Here is a 20,846-nt window from a genome sequence, read left to right as displayed (position 1 = left end):
TAAACAACCTTATTCTCTAGATATATTTTTAAAATATGTAAAATTAAATCCAAGAAGTTCGTTTTATAAGCTCACAGAGTAACAATATAAAAAACATTAATTATTATCGTTTATCTCTAATTATTTTAGTAACAAATCAAAACCCTTTATTAAAATCATGGAATCATGGAATCGCTGCAACATGCAATGTAGAGATCAACAACGACGCCATATTCATCGGTCCTTAACCGACAATGATCCTTCTAAAGTGTGGAAATTTCTTGAAACACTTGGAATTGGGAAAGCACGCCAAGAACTAAATTTAAATAATCTGGATATAAATCATCTTAACAAGCATTTCTCGTCTTCTGATACCATAGATGGTGCGACGAAAATAAGCACTATTAGAAATATTTCAGCGTCTTCTACTCCCAATATTCCTTCTTTCTCTTTAAGTCAGTTTACTGTATGTGATGTTAAGAAGAACATTTTACACATCAACTCTGATGCCGTGGGTTCGGATTGCATTAGCCGTAAAATGATTATTCCCATTATTGACCTTGTAGCTCCTATCATCACATCTATCTACAACTTGTCGATAGAATCCTGTACATTTCCTACGATCTGGAAAGATGCTCAAATAATCCCTGTACCTAAAAAGTCCAATCCGAATAGTTACTCCGAATTTCGACCAATATCGATCCTTCCTTTCTTGTCAAAAGTATTTGGGCGTCTTATATATCAACAAATGAGTCCCTTTCTATCCAAAAATAACCTTATGAATCCTTTCCAATCCGGTTTCCGTTGTGGTCATAGTACGGCTACTGCCCTCGTTCAAATAACGGACGACATCAGACTTGGTATGGACAACCAACTGATTACAGTGTTAGCACTGCTGGATTTCAGTAATGCATTTAGCACTGTAGATTTTGACATTTTACTAGCTATACTACGTTCTCTGACTGGTTTCAGTGTTACTTGCGAGGACGTCGGCAGCGAGTATACACTAATGGTCGTAACTCAGACTGGTGTATGCTAAGCGCTGGCGTCCCGCAAGGTGGCGTGTTGTGTCCTTTATTATTTTCTATATTCATTTCCTCTATCACTAATCACATTTCTTCTCTCTACCAGTACGCAGATGATCTCCAAATATATTCACAAACTCAATTTAGCGGGCTCTCGGACACCATTGATTTAATAAACGAAGATTTGATGCACATAAGTCAATGGAGTAAATCTTATGGTCTGAGAGTTAATCCCACTAAAACAAAGGTGATTATCATTGGTAGCCCGAGACTTATTTCAAGGATTGAGTGGAAACAATTACCGCCCGTCCTTTTTGATGGCGTCTGCATACCAATCTGTGAAACAGCAAAAAATCTCGGCGTTATCTTTGATAGGCACCTTTCTTGGACACCTCAAATAAATGAGGTTAGTAAAAAAATATTCTTTTCCATTGGCTCACTGAGAAGATTGTAAAACTTTCTACCCATTCCAACTAAAGTTACGCTAGCACAATCTCTCCTTCTACCGATTCTTGACTATGCTGACACTTGTTACACTAACTTAAGTGAGAAGCAATTTGTAGCATAATTATATATTTTCATAAATATAAAAATAAATAAATATAAAAAATATATTGTAAAATAATACACATATTTATTTGTATGTAAAGCGGACACGCAAACATAATTATTAGTAGTTAATAAATAGATCGGCCGCTGCCCGGTCCCATTGTCTCGAACGACTACGTCACAGAGGGGCGGCGCTTGCGCCGCGCCGATGGACGATGCACCGGCCGATCGAGTCAGTCAGCTGTACGCTTACACGCTATTAACTCAATTCGAAATTCTAAGAAATTGTATCCGCCGCGTCCTATTTCTATAATTTATAATTTGTAACTGTCTCTGTGTAATTCTGTGCCTCTTCTAAACTTATTCTTCTTCTTCTGACTTTTAGTGTGTGTGTGCTTGTGACTTTCAATAAACTGTCCTTTCTATCTATAAACTCTTTCTCTTCAACTTTTACTCGCTCAACACTCCTTCTTAATCGTACATACCACTACAACTGGTGACCCCGAAGAACACAAGCAAGATGAGCGAGCCTAAAGCACGCATCGAAATGGCACCGAACGTTCCGGAACATGCGGGTGAGACCACGATGAATCATTTCGGGTTGGTGTAAGAATCCCACCATTTTACGCCGAGAAACCAGCTCTTTGGTTCTCCCAGATGGAAGCACAGTTTGCTCTGTCAAATATAAAAACTGACGAGACCAAGTTTTATTATGTAACGGGGAATTTGGACCCTCAATATGCTTGCGAGGTGGAGGACATAATCACCTACCCCCCAACTACTAATAAATATGAAAGGCTAAAAAGCGAGTTGATAAAAAGATTATCTGCTTCCAAGGAGAAGAAATTAAAGCAGCTCCTCATGCACGAGGAATTAGGAGACAGAAAACCTTCACAGTTCTACAGGCATCTTACGAACTTAGCTGGACCTGGAGTACCAGAAGACTTCCTGCGCACTATATGGGCAAGTCGACTCCCTCATAATATGCAAGCAATTATTGCTTCGCAATCGAAAAGCACGATGGACGATCTGGCGGAATTAGCTGACCGAATTAGCGACGTGGTCGGACCTCAAATGGCGTCAACATCAGCCGTCACGAGTAATAGCAGTGAAAATACCGAAATTGCAGCCCTGGCTAAACAAGTCGCTAGTTTAACCGAAAAAATAGAAAGGATGTCGAGAGAGCGCGGACGGTCTAGATACCGGAACCGCAGTCGTCATCGCTCGAGTTCTACGCGATCAAAATCTTCATCACACTGCTGGTACCATCAACATTTCGGCGAACGTGCTAAAAAGTGTATACCGCCATGTGACTACCGAGCGTCGGGAAACGCAAAGGGCGATCAGTAATGGCGGCCAGTGATTGCCCGAGTACCGGCCGCTTATTTGTGACCGATCGCAGAACCAAAAACCAATTTTTAGTGGACACCGGCAGCGATCTATGCGTTTTCCCCCGATCAGCCTTATCAGGACGACGTGAGAAAACGAAGTTCGAGTTAAGTGCGGCAAACGGTACACAAATTTATACTTACGGTTTTATTAATTTAAATTTAAACTTAGGGTTACGTCGTGACTTTACTTGGAGATTTATTATTGCGGACGTTACGAAGGCGATAATAGGCGTGGATTTTTTGTCTTATTACAATTTAATTGTTGATTGCAGAAACCAGCGTCTTATCGACAACACAACTACGCTTACGTCCCCGGCTTCGTCTGCCAATTCAGCAGACGTAATATCATCGGTAAAGGTAATCTCTGGTAATTCTGCATACCACGACATACTACGACAGTACCCCGATATTACTCGCCCACCTGGCATACACCGTACACACTCACACAATACGATGCACTTCATTAAAACAACACCTGGACCACCAGTATTTTGTACACCTCGCCGGCTAGCACCAGACAAGCTTAAAATTGCGAAGGCTGAATTTGAAACCATGCTGCAAAGTGGTATCTGTCGTCCTTCCGAATCACCATGGGCATCGCCTTTACACCTAGCGCCAAAGAAAAATGACGGCTGGCGACCTTGTGGCGACTATAGGATGCTCAACGCTCGCACGATTCCAGACAGGTATCCCATCCGTCACATACAGGACTTCACTCACAGCCTCTCCGGCTGTACTGTATTCTCCACAATAGATCTGGAAAAGGCGTACAACCAAATCAGGGTGAATCCAGAGGATATTCCGAAGACCGCTATTACAACGCCGTTCGGACTTTATGAATTTCCATACATGACGTTTGGACTTCGTAACGCCGGACAGACGTTTCAGCGTTTCGTCGACGAAATGCTCAGAGGTCTTGACTTCACATATGCTTTCCTGGACGATTTCCTCGTATTTTCAAAAGACCAACAGACCCACAAGATGCACCTCCACCAGCTCTTCACCAGACTCCGAGAATACGGTATGGTTATAAACAGCTCTAAGTGTATCTTCGGTGTATCCGAGGTCACGTTCTTAAGTCATCGCATCACAGCTCAGGGAACAACACCACTGCCGTCTAAGGTAGATGCCATTAAGGAATTTCCCATTCCAACGACGGTAAGACAATTACGTCGTTTCTTAGGCATGGTGAATTTTTACCGTAGGTTTATTCCCGGCGCAGCGACTTACCAGGCACCTTTAAACGAACTACTATCTGGTTCTGTCAAGGGTTCCAGTCCAGTCAACTTGACAGCACGGGAAGTTGAAGCTTTTGAAAGCTGCAAAAACAGCCTTTGTCAAGCCGCCATGTTAGCACATCCAGACTGTGACGCAAAGCTGGCCCTGGTCACTGATGCATCGGATAGAGCTGTTGGCGCGGTCGTTCAGCAGCTGAAGGAGGGGGCATGGCAGCCTCTTGCATTCTTCTCTCGTAAGTTAAGCCCAGCTCAGATCAAGTATTCGCCTTACGATCGTGAACTGCTTGCCATCTACGAGAGCATCAAATATTTCAGGCACATGTTAGAAGCTCGCGACTTCGTAGTCTACACAGACCACAAACCTCTCACCTTCGCTTTTCATAATCGTAAGAACAATTGTTCTCCTAGGCAGTTTCGCCACCTCGATCTGATAGCTCAATTTACCACCGATATCAGACATATATCTGGTAAAGACAACGTGGTGGCAGATACTTTGTCGCGTATTGAGGAAATCACCCAACCTGTTGACCCTGAGAGAATAGCTTTAGCTCAAAGTTCTGATACTGAGTTATCAGAGCTGTTAAAAGGCAACACATCTCTGCAACTCCGACAAATAAAAATTCCTGGATCTCGGGATAAGCTGTACTGCGATGTCAGTAGCACCACCCCGAGACCTTTTGTTCCCAGAGACTTACGCAGGCAGGTATACGAAAGTCTACACTGCTTGAGTCATCCTGGTGCCAATGCTACTGCCAAGTTGGTCGCAGAACGCTACGTGTGGCCTGGACTAAGGAAAGACTGCCGGAGCTGGGTACGCAATTGCCTCGCTTGCCAACGCAGTAAGGTGACCAGGCATGTCTTTGCTCCAGTGGGAAATTTTAAACTGCCACAATTGAGATTCGCGTTTGTCCACATCGATTTGATAGGACCCTTGTCGTTATGTCACGGGTACCGATACTGCCTTACGGCCGTAGACCGCTTTACGCGATGGCCTGAGGCAATCCCTCTAATGGAAATAACCGCAGAAACTGTGGCAAAGGCCTTATTAAGCGGATGGATATCTCGATTTGGTTGTCCCACAGATATAGTTACCGATAGGGGCAGACAATTCGAATCAGCCCTATTTAAAAAATTGTCTGTCTGTGCTGGTTTTCAGCATCGGAGAACCACGGCTTATCACCCAGCGTGCAACGGACTCGTGGAGAGGTTTCACCGGCAGCTCAAGGCTGCAATAACCTGCCACGGTAATGGACCTTGGGTTGAGTCCCTTCCTCTTGTCTTACTGGGAATTCGCAGCGCATACAAGGAAGACATACAAGCCTCACCGGCTGAACTTGTTTACGGCCAACCTCTGCGACTACCTGGCGACTTTCTCGATCCTCGTAGCGAAGAAACGGCAGACATGACGGACTACCTGTCTTGGTTGCGTAGTTTTGTGCGGAACTTGCATCCATCGCCAAGCTCACACCACAGTGGTAAGGTCAAAAGTTTCATTTATAAGGACTTACCCACATCATCTCACGTTTTTCTCAGAGACGACACCACTAAACGATCCCTAACACCAGCATACTCCGGACCTCACTTAGTTATTTCACGTAGCGACAAGGTGTACAAAATCATGGTAAATGGTAAACAGGTTACAGTATCGATAGATCGCTTAAAACCGGCCTACATACTTAGTGATCCAACAAACACACTACCATCCTACACTCTCACACACCATCACAATACACCACCATCCAACGTTCACACTCATCATCACAACACACGAGAGAAACATCAGAGGTTATCTTTTGCCGGTGATAATATTAAGAAAACACACTCGGGCCGCATTGTAAAATTTCCCGACTATTATCGCCCGTAACCCGGTCTCTGAAGGGGGGTGATGTAGCATAATTATATATTTTCATAAATATAAAAATAAATAAATATAAAAAATATATTGTAAAATAATACACATATTTATTTGTATGTAAAGCGGACACGCAAACATAATTATTAGTAGTTAATAAATAGATCGGCCGCTGCCCGGTCCCATTGTCTCGAACGACTACGTCACAGAGGGGCGGCGCTTGCGCCGCGCCGATGGACGATGCACCGGCCGATCGAGTCAGTCAGCTGTACGCTTACACGCTATTAACTCAATTCGAAATTCTAAGAAATTGTATCCGCCGCGTCCTATTTCTATAATTTATAATTTGTAACTGTCTCTGTGTAATTCTGTGCCTCTTCTAAACTTATTCTTCTTCTTCTGACTTTTAGTGTGTGTGTGCTTGTGACTTTCAATAAACTGTCCTTTCTATCTATAAACTCTTTCTCTTCAACTTTTACTCGCTCAACACTCCTTCTTAATCGTACATACCACTAAACAAACTTGAGCGATTACAAAACCTATGTATACGGTTCATATTTGGTTTGCGCAAATATGATCATGTTTCCGAATTTCGCCAAAAACTCAAGTGGCTCCCTATTCGCTTTCGCAGGAATGCTCACATTTTATCTCTTCTCTATTCTATTCTTTTTAATCCAGCGACACCCTTCTATCTTAAAGAGCGTTTCACTCTTCTAAGGGAGACTCATAAGCGCGCTCTTCGCTCGAATGAAAATTTAATTCTCTCCATTCCTTCTCACTCTTCTTCCTACTATTCTAAGTCCTTCACAGTTGAAGCTTCTCGACTTTGGAACTCATTATCCTTAGATACAAGGCGCGCACAGTCATTGGCCGTTTTTAAAAGTATGGTTAAGGACTTTTACTTGTCGCATTATTAATACTAAGCAGTCGTTGTCGTTGTTAATTTTTTGTTTTGTTATATCTCCAATTTTTATTATATATATATATTATGTATTTATTTATGTATGTATTTATTATAGTATATATATATTTATATTATATATAATAGTAGTGTAGTATATATATGTATGTATGTATTATGTATGTAGAAGTGTATGTAGTATATAGGTAAACTGGCTTGTACCCTTCCCATTTATAAATATTATGATCCTCTGCCCAAAGGTTGCCTGGAAGAGATCGCTGCTTAGCGATAAGGCCGCCTGTTGCACCTCATGCAACTTTTTTTTTGTTTAAAAATTGTAATTTTTAGTTTTAAGTTTGGGTGCAATAAAGTGTCAAAATAAATAAAATAAATAAATAAAATATAACATATAATATAGACAATATTATATGTTATATTTATATTTATTAACAATTCATTTTCAAAAAGATTGTATGGAAGCTATTTTAATTTTGATTTGTATGTCTTTCGAATAGAAGTTCTTTATAGAAATAATGATTTATCTCGTAAGTAATTAAACTTTTTTTATTAAAAAATGTGTCTCTAAAATAGACACATCCTAAAATTGTCACGCATATTTTTAACAATTCGATTGTAACTCTTTTTTTTCTAGTGCAAATATTTTTAGTCTATTAATTTTAAGCTATGTACAGTCATTTTTATAATATATAAAATTATAATACATGTAACAAATACAAAAAATACTCGCTTTGTTCAAATTCAAAGATTTCCTTATGTGGAGTATCCGCAGTGACTTAAGCATGATTTATGAAAGGTGGAGTTCATCGTCAAGGCGAGGACACGATGGATGTTTCAGCTGACCTCAATGAGTTGGGACGGAGCAAGACGTTGGTCGTTTGCAGCGGCGTCAAATCTATCCTGGATATAGGACGAACTTTGGAATACTTGGTATGAAAATATGAATGATATAAAGCATAATGTAATAGATTTCTATTATTATCTAGTATTTTCTAGAACAGGAGAACATTATAATATAGCTTAAAATTTATAATATATGTAGTTGTTTGTATGTTTCTAAAATCAATTAATTAAAAAAAGTTATTTAAATTTTAATCTGTATATTAATTAATGACATTTTAATTGACACATTCTTATGGATATAATATTTGGTAAAATAAAAAATATATTAAAAAAATAAATAAATAATCATTGATTAGTAGAATGTATCTCAAGATGCTTGTGTATATGTAATGGTAGAAAATTAGACTTACTCTCTAATTATATACATACATAATAAGCTGTTTATATATTCTTAGCCTGTATCCGTTATAAAATAGAAACTATTAAATTAAAAATATTCCAAATCAGCCGTAGTTATTAGTAGTTGCGAGAATTCAGATTAAAAAAAAGCTTTTATATTTATAATATTTGTAAGGTAGTTATTTATAATCGCAATAAATCTTTATATATAAATAAAATTGAAGTGTATATGTGTGATTTCAAAATAACAGCCTTTGCTTTTTAAGTTAACATGGCTATTTGCAAGTTACCTAAACCAAGAGTCATTTTTTTTATTTTTGGACTACCATTGGAATTTTCTACCTAATAATTGAAATATTTTACATGTCAAATTCACGATCATTAGATCTACCAGGTTTTGAATGATACCTGTCACAAACTAAATTTCACGCTGGCGAAGCCACAGGTTTTACTAGTTTTATTCAAAATCCCTTTCATATAAAATATGAATATTTTCCTTTTGATACAAACGGAAGTCGTAATATTATTAAACATATTCAGATGCACATTTTCACATAGCTTTACGCTCACTGAGTTAGAATTTCAATGTATCTTTTCAGAGATAGAATGTTATATAATGTTTCACTATGCATTCATATCACAGAATGCCTCGTTGGTCTAGTTGCTTGATGTAAGGCCGCAGATCCGGAGGTCCTTTCGGGTTCAATTCCCAGACCGGGCCAATAAAAAGTTATTAGGTTTTTCTGTCCGAAAATTTGCAGTAGCAGTCCGGAGTCTGGAAATTGGAAGTGTGTACACTCCCGTGCCTCGGAAGCCGTTAGACCTGCACCTGCTCTTTTTCCGGTCGTGTCGGATTGCCCTCCCTTCGAATTATGCGAGTTTTGGAATAGAGAGTGCACTTGCGCACACACTTGTGCACTATAATATCTCCTGCGTAGTAAGCTAATCTCTCTTGAGATTGGCCGCCGTGGCCGAAATCGTTCTGGAGGAAATTATTATCATTATATCACAGAATAAATTAGTTTAATTTTGTACACAGGCAGCCATTACGAAAGTTCTATTGATCAATTTTAAATGTAGACTCCGTCTTGTTTGTTCGAGTAATGTATGACCAACAATCCATTAGACGTTATAAAACAAATCTTCTTCTTAATGTCTAACGGTTTTCATTGAAATTATGTTTTTTCCAAAGGAAACTCAAGGAGTAACGGTCTGTTCTTTCGGTGGATCGGAAGAGTTTCCAGCATTTTACACGACACGTTCCGGTCACCACGCACCACACCGGGTGACTGATGCGTTGCAAGCGGCACGAATTTTGATAGCAGCACAACGATTATCTTCTGGTATAGTCATTGCTGTTCCAATACCTGAAGAACATGCTATGGATGGTAAATATCTTAGATTTTTTTAAGTACAACCTATAAAATTCCTAATGTTGGTCAAAGGTCTTCTCTTAAGTTTATTTGTCTACGCTGTTCCCGTGCGCGTTAGATAATGTGGACATGTGACAGAATATAACCGACCTCATTCGTTATCCTTCACCGTTAAACATAAGATGACATGAAAGAATGATATTGAGAGCTCAGTGTTGCTTGTCAGGATTTGTACCCGAGACCTTCTGTTAACATTAACGGGCTTAATATGTCCATCCACTGAGCCACCTCTACTCAACGTTGCTTAGTGGATGATTATTTAAACAATGCTCTATCTTATTCTTTCGAATGAAAAATCAATAATGACGGAAAGAGATAAATCAGTGTTGAACTAAACAGTCGCTGAGCAACGTTTACAAGTAAAGCCTCTAAAGATTACTGATATTATAATTCATGATTCAAAAATAAAGATTTAATAAAGATAGATGTAGTTAAAGATATAGATAAAGCTAAACCGAAATATGTAAATAAAATAGAAAAAGTGTTAAAATTTGCATATAATGGTACCTAAGTGAACCAGTACGCCATTTGCATACATTTTATACGTTTTTTTGCCGACTGTATAGACCAATACCGTTCCTACGAGTATCGTACCCTTTATAAAGCCTCGCTGAAAGGTGAGGGTATTACGCGATGACATTTAGAAGTAACTGCCTTTGAAATAAACTATCTACCGAGCTAACTATTAAGACGTAATAAACGGAAAAAGATAGAAAAATAGAATTAGGTCAACTTATCGAGTTCACGTTCTATGCGATAATACAACTTCATCTTCTTTTGTAACACTCGTTATAGATTCTAGTTTTTGTAAAAGTATATAATTTTAACATTTATAGACTTAAATTACGAGTATTACTTATTAACAGTAAAAAATAGCCAATAAATGTCTGACTTCAATGCTAAGGCTTGTTCTCTTCTAGAGGAACTGCCTCTAGGAGTTTGTAGTTTATTCCACCACACTGGGTTGGTGGAATGAAGCATAATTTTATACATCACATACAGGTCTTTTCACGATGATTTTCTCCGCCGCTGAGCAGAAGTAAAATTATAAACACGAATAAAAATCATAAAAAATCAGTCGTACCTACTTGCCATGGTTTTAACCCACCATCTTTGTCATATTTTTTTACTTTATTAATATCCAACATTTAGTTTGCTTTCATAATTTTAAAGCTATTAAAGAACTTACTTTTACTGTACTTTGTAATAAAATTCATTGAAGACGTATTTTAATTGCTTTAAGTTAGATCCTGTTTCAATAAATTCAATAATGACATACTTTTGTCACTATGTAGGGAATGTTATTGAGACTGTCATAAAGAATGCGCTGCTTGAAGCAAATAAGCAAGGAATTCGGGGTAAGGAAGTGACCCCATTCCTTCTGGCCGCAGTGTCTGCAGCTACGGGTGGCGTCTCGCTCGACGCTAGTATCCTTTTCTGATAAACATCATTCGATATAGGGGAAAATGAAATTGGCAAAGTTAAATTGTTTATAGATATCAATTTATACTAAACATTTTAAAAAAGGTTGAAAACTTGTTTTGTGAAATAAATTTACGTAAATATATGATGCTTAGCTTGGGGGTAGATCGTCCAACCCACCACCACCTATTTATTATTTATTAAAACAAAACATTGTTCCTTTTTGAAGGGTGAAAGGTGTAGGGGTAATTACAGACTTAAGGGATATGTATTTCCGTCGCATTCATGGTCTAAAGAATTTATGACACTTCTTATCGGTGTTTAACTTACCATCAAGTAACTGTTTTGATAGTTTAATTATACGATATGGAAAACATAACTGCCCCGTTAATTTAGTGACTATATAAAAGGCCACAGATCCCGAGGTACTAGGCTCAAACCCTAGATCGGGTATGTTGTGCACTATATGTCCTGCGCATTTGGCTAGTCTCCCTTGAGATTGGCTGAAATCGTTCAGGAGGACATTATCATCATGATCATACCCTGCATAAATAGATTGTGGTTGAATTTTGTAAATATAGATGAGCTGAAGTTACACGAAGGAGATTACGACTTAAATGGCAAACAATTGCCGAGAGCATTAACGTCTTTAATTACAATCTTGACCCGTTCATCGGAGCTAATTTTAGCAGTAAATTAAACGTATAACAACGTAACGGTCCTAAAATGATCCTAGTTAAACTAATTGCCACAATTTCTTTCCTTAACGACGCTCAGACATCGCGCTCATAAAGAACAACGCAAAAGTCGGCGCCGATATTGCCGTTCAATTTCAAAAACTGAGGAATGCCGACAATTTAGAGAACGCTCATAATATCGCCGTCTCAAAGAGCACGGGAAAATGTATGACAAATTCTTCAAGACAGTTTCATACGTGTCGTTCCAAAGGCAGCGATAGGGATGAGAATATTATAAGAGATGGTACCGCTGGAGACGTACTTATCATTGGTGGAGCTAATGTCGACAGGACGTACAGAGTAACTGAAGATCGAGTTCAGGTAAGTTAAGTTAATTATAGTTTAATACTATCAATATTGTTTAATTGTATTTGTAAATTATTTGTAAAATAAAATGTACTCGAATTACCATATTAAACATCATATTCATTGGTATTTATTTAACTATTACTATATATCTTATCTATACGACATAGTCTATAAACAAAGTTCGTTTAATTAAAAACCGTTTGATAATAATTAAATATTTTGCATAAGTATTGTAAGAAGTTTTAACTGCTATGTTCGGGAATGAATTAAGTAAAGAAAATTCTTATTTAAAGTATTAGTTAATTATTTTTTTCAAAACAAGTGTAATTTGAATTAAAATAGAAAAAAACAGCCACTTTATATAATAAATTATTTAAGATCAAAATCAATTGCTTATTTTTATGTTGTGGTAATTATATAAATAAGAAAATAAAAATATATTTATTAAATCGATATATCCTTAGCATTTGTCAGGTTTTATTTATTGTAAAAACTTCAGATGTATTTAAAATATTTTCAAGACTAAACAAGGTAACTAGCGCAATAATTTGTTTATCTCATTATTACGAGTATATAGTGCTAAAGTTATATACACAAAGTTATAAAATAAGTAGATATATATTTAGCATTGGAGCAAAACAAAAACCGGTTAGTCTAGTCTAGTAGTTAATTTTTATATTATTATTATGTATATGTATATATTATATATGTTCTGGTTTTAAATAGCTTTTTTTGTTAAGTAATGTTTATAACTGGAAAATTAATTAATAATAACATTATGACTCATTTAATAGTAAAATGAATAATTCATTAATTAAATGTAAAAAAATACTCTGACTTGACTGGAGCCATCATTTAATTTAAATAAATAACTGGCCTTACTTATAAACTCTGCCTAGCGACTGTTTCGTTAAACTTTGAATTCGCTCTTTCTGCCATTATTGATTTGACATCGGGAATCGAATCTAGGACCTAATGATATGCAATTTTATAAGTTAAACAAGTTGGTTTAAACCAACATGGATACATTTAAATGATATACAAATAACATTTGAATGATATGAATATGAAATCGTAAGCTCAGAGAAGCGACAATTAGTCTGATTCGTAGAAGTTATTATTATAAATAACAGCAAATAACAACAAAATATTATAAACAAGTTTTAATTTAAAAAATTGTTTATCTATGCTGTTGAACGTTGAGTAATTCCTTCGTATGCAGCTAATCCTGGGCGAAGAATCAAATGCTTCAATCATGCTTACCATGAAAAGGCATCGTCGATGAAAATAAACCAACATGTAAAATTTCAATTCCGTATGAAAAAAGAATGTACTTCTAATTCAGTGTTGACCTAAACTTAAAATTTGCAAGTTATATAAAAGCTTAACAAAGTGATGAAACGTAACTACGATATCAATACTCACGTGTTACAGTGAAACAATCCACTGAGATGTAGATAAAATCCGAACTAATCCAACGTGCTGATCCCTGTTCCACTGAGAATTATCGGATCCATATGTTTCAGAATTTCATTTCATGCTCGCATTTCCTCACGGGGTTTATAGCGCACGAATAAAATTCTAGATTCTAATTTCACACTGGAAAAACTACGTAGGGATTTTACGAAATTGATCCCTTGATTTTCTTTTAAAAAACTTTACTTGATTGTAGATTGTTTGTGCAAACTCAACAACCGCTCCTCATTTTTTGGTTCGATTTTAGAGTGAGCCAGTGTTATTACTGGTGGTAGAGCTTTGTGCAAGCTCATTTGGGTAGGTACCACCCACTCATCAGATATTCTACCGCAAAACAGCAGTACTTGGTAGTGTTGTGTTCAGGTTTAAAGGGTGAGTGAACCATTGTATAGGCACAAGAGCATAACATCTTAGTTCCCAAGGTTGGTGGCGCATTGGTGATGTAAGCGATGGTTAACATTTCTTACAATGCCAATGTCTATGGTCGTTGGTGACCACTTACCATCAGGTGGCCCATATGTTCGTAATGCATATGCATCGTATGCCTTCCTATTCTATAAAAATATATATATAATACCAAACATTTACCAGCAGGTGGTCCATTTGTTCGGCTGTTCCTATATGAAGTTTGTTAATTACTACGAGTTTTATCCTTAAAGATCTATAATCAAAATATTTATTTTGATGTTAATATTGCTATAATATTTTAAAAGGGTCGAAGTTGAGCTTAAATTTCTCCAAAAACATTTAAATATTAGATTCAGATACACTATTTACTGGAATAAATATTATTGTTTTTTTTTATTCTTTTACCTTTTTATCTTAATATCACAAGACACGATATATCAAAACAAACTAAACGTCATAAATTATTCTAAAATAAATGTCATAAATACTAAAATCAAAGTATACCAAAACTCTTACAAGCATCTCTGAATCTAAGTGATTTAATAGGATACTCATATTATAATTAAATTATTATATATCATATGGAATAAGATGTGTTTTTAAAGTATATGATGCAAGACAGTATAGTTAAATCTAACAATAAATCTGTGTTGTGAAAACTAGTTTCACTGCTGTTTAGAGAACTCGAAGCTTCTAATCGAAGCTTCGAAACGACGAAATAACCGCACTAAAGCAATTCCGCGTGACTTACAAAAATATATCTAACGTCGGAATAGGTTTTATTGTTACTGAAGGTAGTAAAAGCTACATAAAAATTGATATACAAAAATGAATTATTAAAAATTGCTTCCGAATTTTTTTACTCTATGTATGTATCTCTATTGAACCATTGCTATGATGGTCCGCGTAAAAAACAGTCCAACATTCATATATTCGCATTTATTGTATGTCCGGTAATTTATAAAATAATTTTAATTTGTATAATATTTTTTGTACGATGAGAAGAAATGTATCATTATAATAAATAAAGTTTTACCAGAAATATATAGTAAATTAACAGCCCCAAATAGAACTAACTTTAAGAACGCTTAGAAGACAAAAATAGTAACAAAAATTTCTATCTGTATAGATAGAAATTTTTGTTACTAATTCTATATCCTAATTTATATTTATATATCCTAATTTATAATTCTTAAAGTTAAAGATCTTTTTACTTCTATACAGAAGTATATCTTTTTACTTCTATACAGAAGTAAAAAGATCTTATAAAAAATTAAAAAGATATACAGAAGTATATCTTTTTACTTCTATACAGAAGTAAAAAGATCTTTAACTTTAAGAATTATAAATTAGGATACCAGGATAGAAATTGTCGTCGTTGTAAAATTGATTACAACGCGATCATGTAACACACCCACCCATAGCGATATCAGCATGTGCGTTCCCAGATAAGCTATTAATAGTATTGATAGTTAAGTTGTAGAATTTGTCTTGAATTGATAAAAATTCATACTTTTCACGTCAATAGTCTAAATTTAAAACGAGTGAAATTGCTAAGCGTAGCCAGTTATATAATAACATTAAATACTAAAACCTTTTCCGAAAACAGCTGCATCTTTTATAAGTTTTATGCGTCTCAGTTAAGTAGTTTTTTAAGTTGGGCATTACAAAATAGAAAATAAATAATAGATTTTAAGATACTCTAATTATATAGGCAGTGATTAATATTTATATGACATCAAAACATCTGAATAAAAAATACGTCATTGGTACATGTGAACAAGTTAATATTTAGATTGCTACTATGTCTGATACATCTTACCGCTATTGAACTTATGAGTTGAAATAGAAAGTAATGCATTTGAATACGTGGATTTTAATCACTGGTTCATATCCAGGCAATCAGTACGGACTTTCATGTACTGAATTCGTAAAATTGCATTTGTCGGATGAGATACTGCCACGTACACTGCAGAGTAGCCTGGTAGAACAAACTTTAGACCTCTTTAAAGGATAGGAACTCCTTGCCCTGTAGTAAGACTTCTCTTAGTGTTATGATATTCTGACGAGCCGGTTGGTGTGGTTGGTAGATATTTGCCTTTCACGCCGAAGGTTGTGCGTTCGATTCCTACCCAGGACACATTTGTGTGCATGAACATGTTTTTTTGTCCTGAGTCTGGGTGTAATTATCTATATAAGTATGTATTTACAAGAGAAAAGTAGTATATGCAGTTGTCTGATTTCCATAGTACAAGCTCTACTTAATTTGGGATCAGGATATTATATTAATCAATTAAACTTGAGGATATTAAATAAATAATACAACATTTTAACAAAGATTTTATTTAATGCATTTATTATGATAATATTAGCTCTCAGTCGCCTAGTGCATACCTTCGGAAAGTTGTAACAAGACTACCCTTAATGAATGATTGAAGAAACACACATTATGTTTTTATTTAAGTTATTTAACATTTATAAAAAACTTTTACGAAACGAATAGGGTTTATTAATTAAGTGAATATTCAATAATTAATATCGATAAATCAATCAAATAATTTAAAAAAAGGATTTTTATATAAAATTTTCCTCCTTGTTCAATCGTTAAAAAATCTGCTCTGTAGTTAAGATATAAAAGATGTGACAGTTAGGTTTTTGTTTTTAAACATCAATGACGAGGTTTCAAGTTTCAATGGTACTTTATATAAATCGAATCTTTTATATTTAACACAAAATCAGTTTTACGATTTTATAAGCCAAGGCACATATTATTTTTAACGTTTGGAAGAAATGCAGGATTTAGATTTGATCCTAGCTACAGATTATCCAACTTTCCGAATATAGGTACAAATATTAATAAGATTGGTACATTCAGTGACAACAATATTAAAAAACTATTTTTCTGCATAAATTCATAAAATATACCTACTCTAAGCGAAAGTAATTAATTTTTTAATAGTCATTACAATATTTTCTAAAAAGTTACATTATAATGTTACAAATGTGTAGGTTTCGCGAATGGATACGCCGTGCGATCAATCGAACTTACGGCGTTTGTCAGGCGAAAGAACTAGACATGCATGGGCTACGAGTAGGTCTGCAATGTTATACTTAACTACATAGTGTTTATTTTTGGTTCTTTTTCTTTTAAAAATTCTAAATTTTATTTTTATACGTGCTTGTGTCACGCTAGTTCTTTCTATCCGAGTATCGGTGTATAGCTATTAATATTACCACTTCTAAATCACGGCACTGCATAGCAAATACAATTACTATAAATTAAAAACAACACTAAATATCTCATTTATAATAAATACTCATTTAAAACCCGCAACATCTGTTAATAATTTTGTCCGCTCACATCTTGTGTGTATATAATCACTTAATTGGGTTGTTTCCAACAATGATTAAATATATACTCGTATGTAGCAAAAACTACAAATGAAATTAACGGTATAATAATGTAAATTTATAGTTTAATATGTCATAAATGTTACATATATTATATTTTCATTCATCCATCAAATATTTTCAATATCGAACAGCGGCTGAACTAAGATACCTATTAAACACTGAAAATCTATAGCATTTTACGATTAATAATTAATTAACAATCAATAAGTTTACACCTAATTAATTAAACTTTTAAACTCGATAGACATAAATATGAACGTCTATACACTGACATATATATAATTTATATTATTTCGAATAAATATAAAAGTTATAATATACATACAAAAGTCACAATTGTGCTTCTGTTAAATGGTCTTTAATTATGTATCAAATACCGTTAAACATTGGTTAATGGTTAAGCAAAATTCAATTTATTTAGCATAAGAAACAAACACTTTAAACTTGGAACAAAGTATTCCCAAGGTTTAATTATTAAATAAATAGTTCCTTATGATTATATTACTATTAAAAAGTTTTATGTTAATACAAAAAACGGAAACAACCCAATAGCTGACAAACATTTTGAAAAAGATTTAATTATTTATTAATAAGGAGGAATAGGTTACACCTATTTACACAGCCATTTAATACGTAAATGCTCCCATGACCTAATAACAAAGAAAAAAATTTAATAGACACTCGAAATTTTAGTACGTTTTCTTTACAAATATTATGGGTAACGAAATTTGATTTAAAAAAAATGGTTAATCAACTTTTATCTGTTTATTTATAAGCTTTTATAATTAGGCACTACGTCGTTTAAGCTCATATCAGTACTATTTTGTCAACCTGTCCAAGCACAACTCGCATACTACACGTGTCATAGATTGAATCTATTGTATGCAATCAGTAACAAGTGATGACGTCGAAGATTTTGTTCTCTGATCGTTTGTATTGTTGTTTGGAATAAAATAATCCTTTAAAACAACTAAGAATGTATGTTTCAAATCTCAAAACCAAAATATGATGTAATCGTATTATTGTTATGGAGTTATAACCAAGAGTTTTGTTTTACGTCTTAAGAGAGAACTCACTTTTTGATTCGGTAAAAACATATCATAATTGCGGTGTTGGGACTAACAACACTTGCACTATGTAAACCGATAAAAGATAATTTGAACCTGAGTCGACGTACATAATTTAAATCTATTGGTATACAATCAAAAGCTGACTTAACTCTAAAATAATACAATCAATATATTAATAATTATTTTTGGTACAAATACATCATATGCACCTTCTCTCAAATAACATATACTACCGCTCTCTGTGGCTAATAACATACATATATCCATGCACTCTAAACTATATTTTATGATATCAATTTAAACAAAACATTACAGTAAATACTAAAATTCAAATAATTTATAAACTGCCAAGCATAGGAACTAAACACAAGCTTTGCTCGTGGAATCGGTTTATCTCATCTAAATTACTCGTTGCCACTCAATAAAATTTACAGTTCACGCAGATCACAATTCTTCTAAAGTAACAACGCGGAATGTCATTTACTTCACATAATAACCATGACTGATGTATAAACTATGCTATTGTAAACACAAAATACACATAGTCACACGAACAAGTCTTCAATTGACAGCGGCGATATTAACACCGCATACGAAGCGGCTGTGCCGGCACCGGTTGACGGTCTCGCACTTAAAGTTCGAATTCGGAGCGTGTGTGACGGCGGTGGTCGAGGCGCACGCGAGCCCCCGACCGGCGCACGCACACTGGTACACCGCGAGCCATCGGGGGCTCCACCTCAAAGCCATCTGCTGGAAATGAGCGCCATCGACGCCCGAACAACCGCTCCAAGTAACATCTTAGTCAGATTCGAGTTGCTGCACTGTCAGCTGCCAGAGGTCGGTATTCTCCACGCGCCAGCTCGCGCATTTCGCAATTATTGTTACCGTTAACAGTTTTTGGCCCGAGAGGCTCGTCGTGTAAGCTACGTCGTGAGCATGGTTCTGAAGCTCGTCCGAGAAGAGCTTCCCTTTCTCCCGCCCTCTCTGGGCTCCCACCATGAGTGCGGACACCTCCATTAGCATTTACAGCATTAACCACAACGGTCTGTGACAATGGCCCTCCGTGCATTGGGCTCCCTTCTAGAAGCTCACCTGCGCCTTCACTTCGTAATATTCTAATTTTTTGTATCATCTCTTTAATTTCGTAGCGCAATATTCCAAGGAAGCACAATTTCAAAAATGCTATAACGCAATACCCTAAAACAAACAACGCATCCGCAGTTCTTCGTAACCAAGATAGTAGTCGTTCAGCACAAGCAGCTGTGTGCGGCACACAGTGAACTGGTGTGAATGGTACAGGTGACGTAGCGGAGGTGGCAGCTAATGTGGCAGGCGTCACGGCGGGAGTATGGGCCGGTATTCGACAGCAACTAGGTGGCAATGTAGTCCGATTAAACGCTGTAAAGTCTGCCGGACCGGTCACTCCACAACAGCGCTGTTCTCTTTGTAATCGATCCCAAGCCTCTGCAAAGTCGCCGTCCAAATCGTAGTCCTTCGCTAAACGTATACGTAGTTGTGGTCGTAACTCTCGACAGACACGCTCAAATCGGAATGCCCAATAAACACCAATCGCTGCGTCACCAACGAGTAGCGCCAGCAATGCAAGCCAATAGGCGTTGAGCATACGTTCTGAAAGGCGTAATGCGGCCAAGCAACCCAAAAGTTGCAAAAGGCCAGCTTGGGCAGGCAAGGCTGCGTAGCCGTAGAGAAAACCAGGTTGCGCAGCGCCTAGGCCAGGAACTAGTGCGCGTCGATAGTCCGCGAGTGCGCGGCCCGCTGCTGCACAAAACGCAAGCGCCCCTAGCAGCAGTGCCCCGTTGCACGCGTAAATCCAGATGCGGTAATAGCGCATTGCGCGATGCGCGGCGGGGTAGTGCGCGGGGCGCGCGGGCGGCGGCAGCGTCATGGTGGCGGGCGCCGCTTCATGGCGCCGCCCGCGCCCGCGCCGCCGCCACGCGCCGCGCCCCACGCCTCTGCAAGACAGACACATGAATTGAAGCGTTAAGCAATAAAGTATTAAAGCTTATTGGTAACAACAAATATCGTACTTTATACATATTTTAAAGAAAGTACACTCTCAGATATCTATTAAATAAATACAAAAGATATGTTTTCCTTTAAATATTTTAGTTTGCATAGAAATGCGTTCAGGCTCCTATCTCATTGACTATAATTAATTGACGTATACTTTGTAGGACCATCGTAGTCTACTTAAAACATGATTAATAGTCTTAGCAAGATCATGTTCAGTCTTCAGTTATTATAGCTATAATTGATAGTACTAAATAGGTAAATAAATAAACACAGTGAAGCTGCAAAAACTTTGAGAGTTAATAATCTGACTCGCCTAAAATATTTTATAATAATGTATGGAATGTGTCT

General features: G+C 36.3%; 3 protein-coding genes across 4 annotated transcripts in view; 2 read left to right on the top strand and 1 right to left on the bottom strand.

Annotated features, from left to right (window-relative positions):
* The window catches only part of LOC126774828 (uncharacterized), a 166,986-nt gene that overhangs the window by 32,309 nt on the left and 113,831 nt on the right, over positions 1 to 20,846 (top strand). Inside the window, exons 4-7 of the mRNA XM_050496459.1 lie at positions 7,750 to 7,883; positions 9,388 to 9,583; positions 10,924 to 11,055; positions 11,828 to 12,108. Coding sequence (XP_050352416.1) covers positions 7,750 to 7,883; positions 9,388 to 9,583; positions 10,924 to 11,055; positions 11,828 to 12,108 — 743 coding nt within the window. The remainder of the gene's footprint in view (positions 1 to 7,749; positions 7,884 to 9,387; positions 9,584 to 10,923; positions 11,056 to 11,827; positions 12,109 to 20,846) is intronic.
* LOC126778848 (uncharacterized) lies at positions 2,152 to 3,256 on the top strand. Its single transcript, XM_050502562.1, has 2 exons — positions 2,152 to 3,065; positions 3,217 to 3,256. The coding sequence occupies exon 1, from the start codon at positions 2,211 to 2,213 to the stop codon at positions 2,901 to 2,903; it is 693 nt and encodes a 230-aa protein (XP_050358519.1). The 5' UTR covers positions 2,152 to 2,210; the 3' UTR covers positions 2,904 to 3,065; positions 3,217 to 3,256.
* Positions 16,314 to 20,846, bottom strand: part of LOC126778798 (CD82 antigen-like) — an 89,099-nt gene continuing 84,566 nt past the window's right edge. For both annotated transcript variants that reach the window (XM_050502476.1, XM_050502483.1), the window contains one exon: positions 16,314 to 20,437. In XM_050502476.1, coding sequence (XP_050358433.1) covers positions 19,267 to 20,370 — 1,104 coding nt within the window. In that variant the 5' untranslated portion in view covers positions 20,371 to 20,437 and the 3' untranslated portion in view covers positions 16,314 to 19,266. The remainder of the gene's footprint in view (positions 20,438 to 20,846) is intronic.

Source organism: Nymphalis io, chromosome 2, assembly GCF_905147045.1.
Source record: "Nymphalis io chromosome 2, ilAglIoxx1.1, whole genome shotgun sequence".
Lineage (NCBI taxonomy): Eukaryota > Metazoa > Arthropoda > Insecta > Lepidoptera > Nymphalidae > Nymphalis > Nymphalis io.
Note: the sequence above shows the minus strand (reverse complement) of the source record. Positions and strands in the feature narration are given on the sequence as shown.

Coding starts and splice junctions, on each gene's coding strand:
- LOC126778848 (XM_050502562.1), top strand. CDS start 2,211: ATGGAAGCACAGTTTGCTCTGTCAAATATAAAAACTGACGAGACCAAG.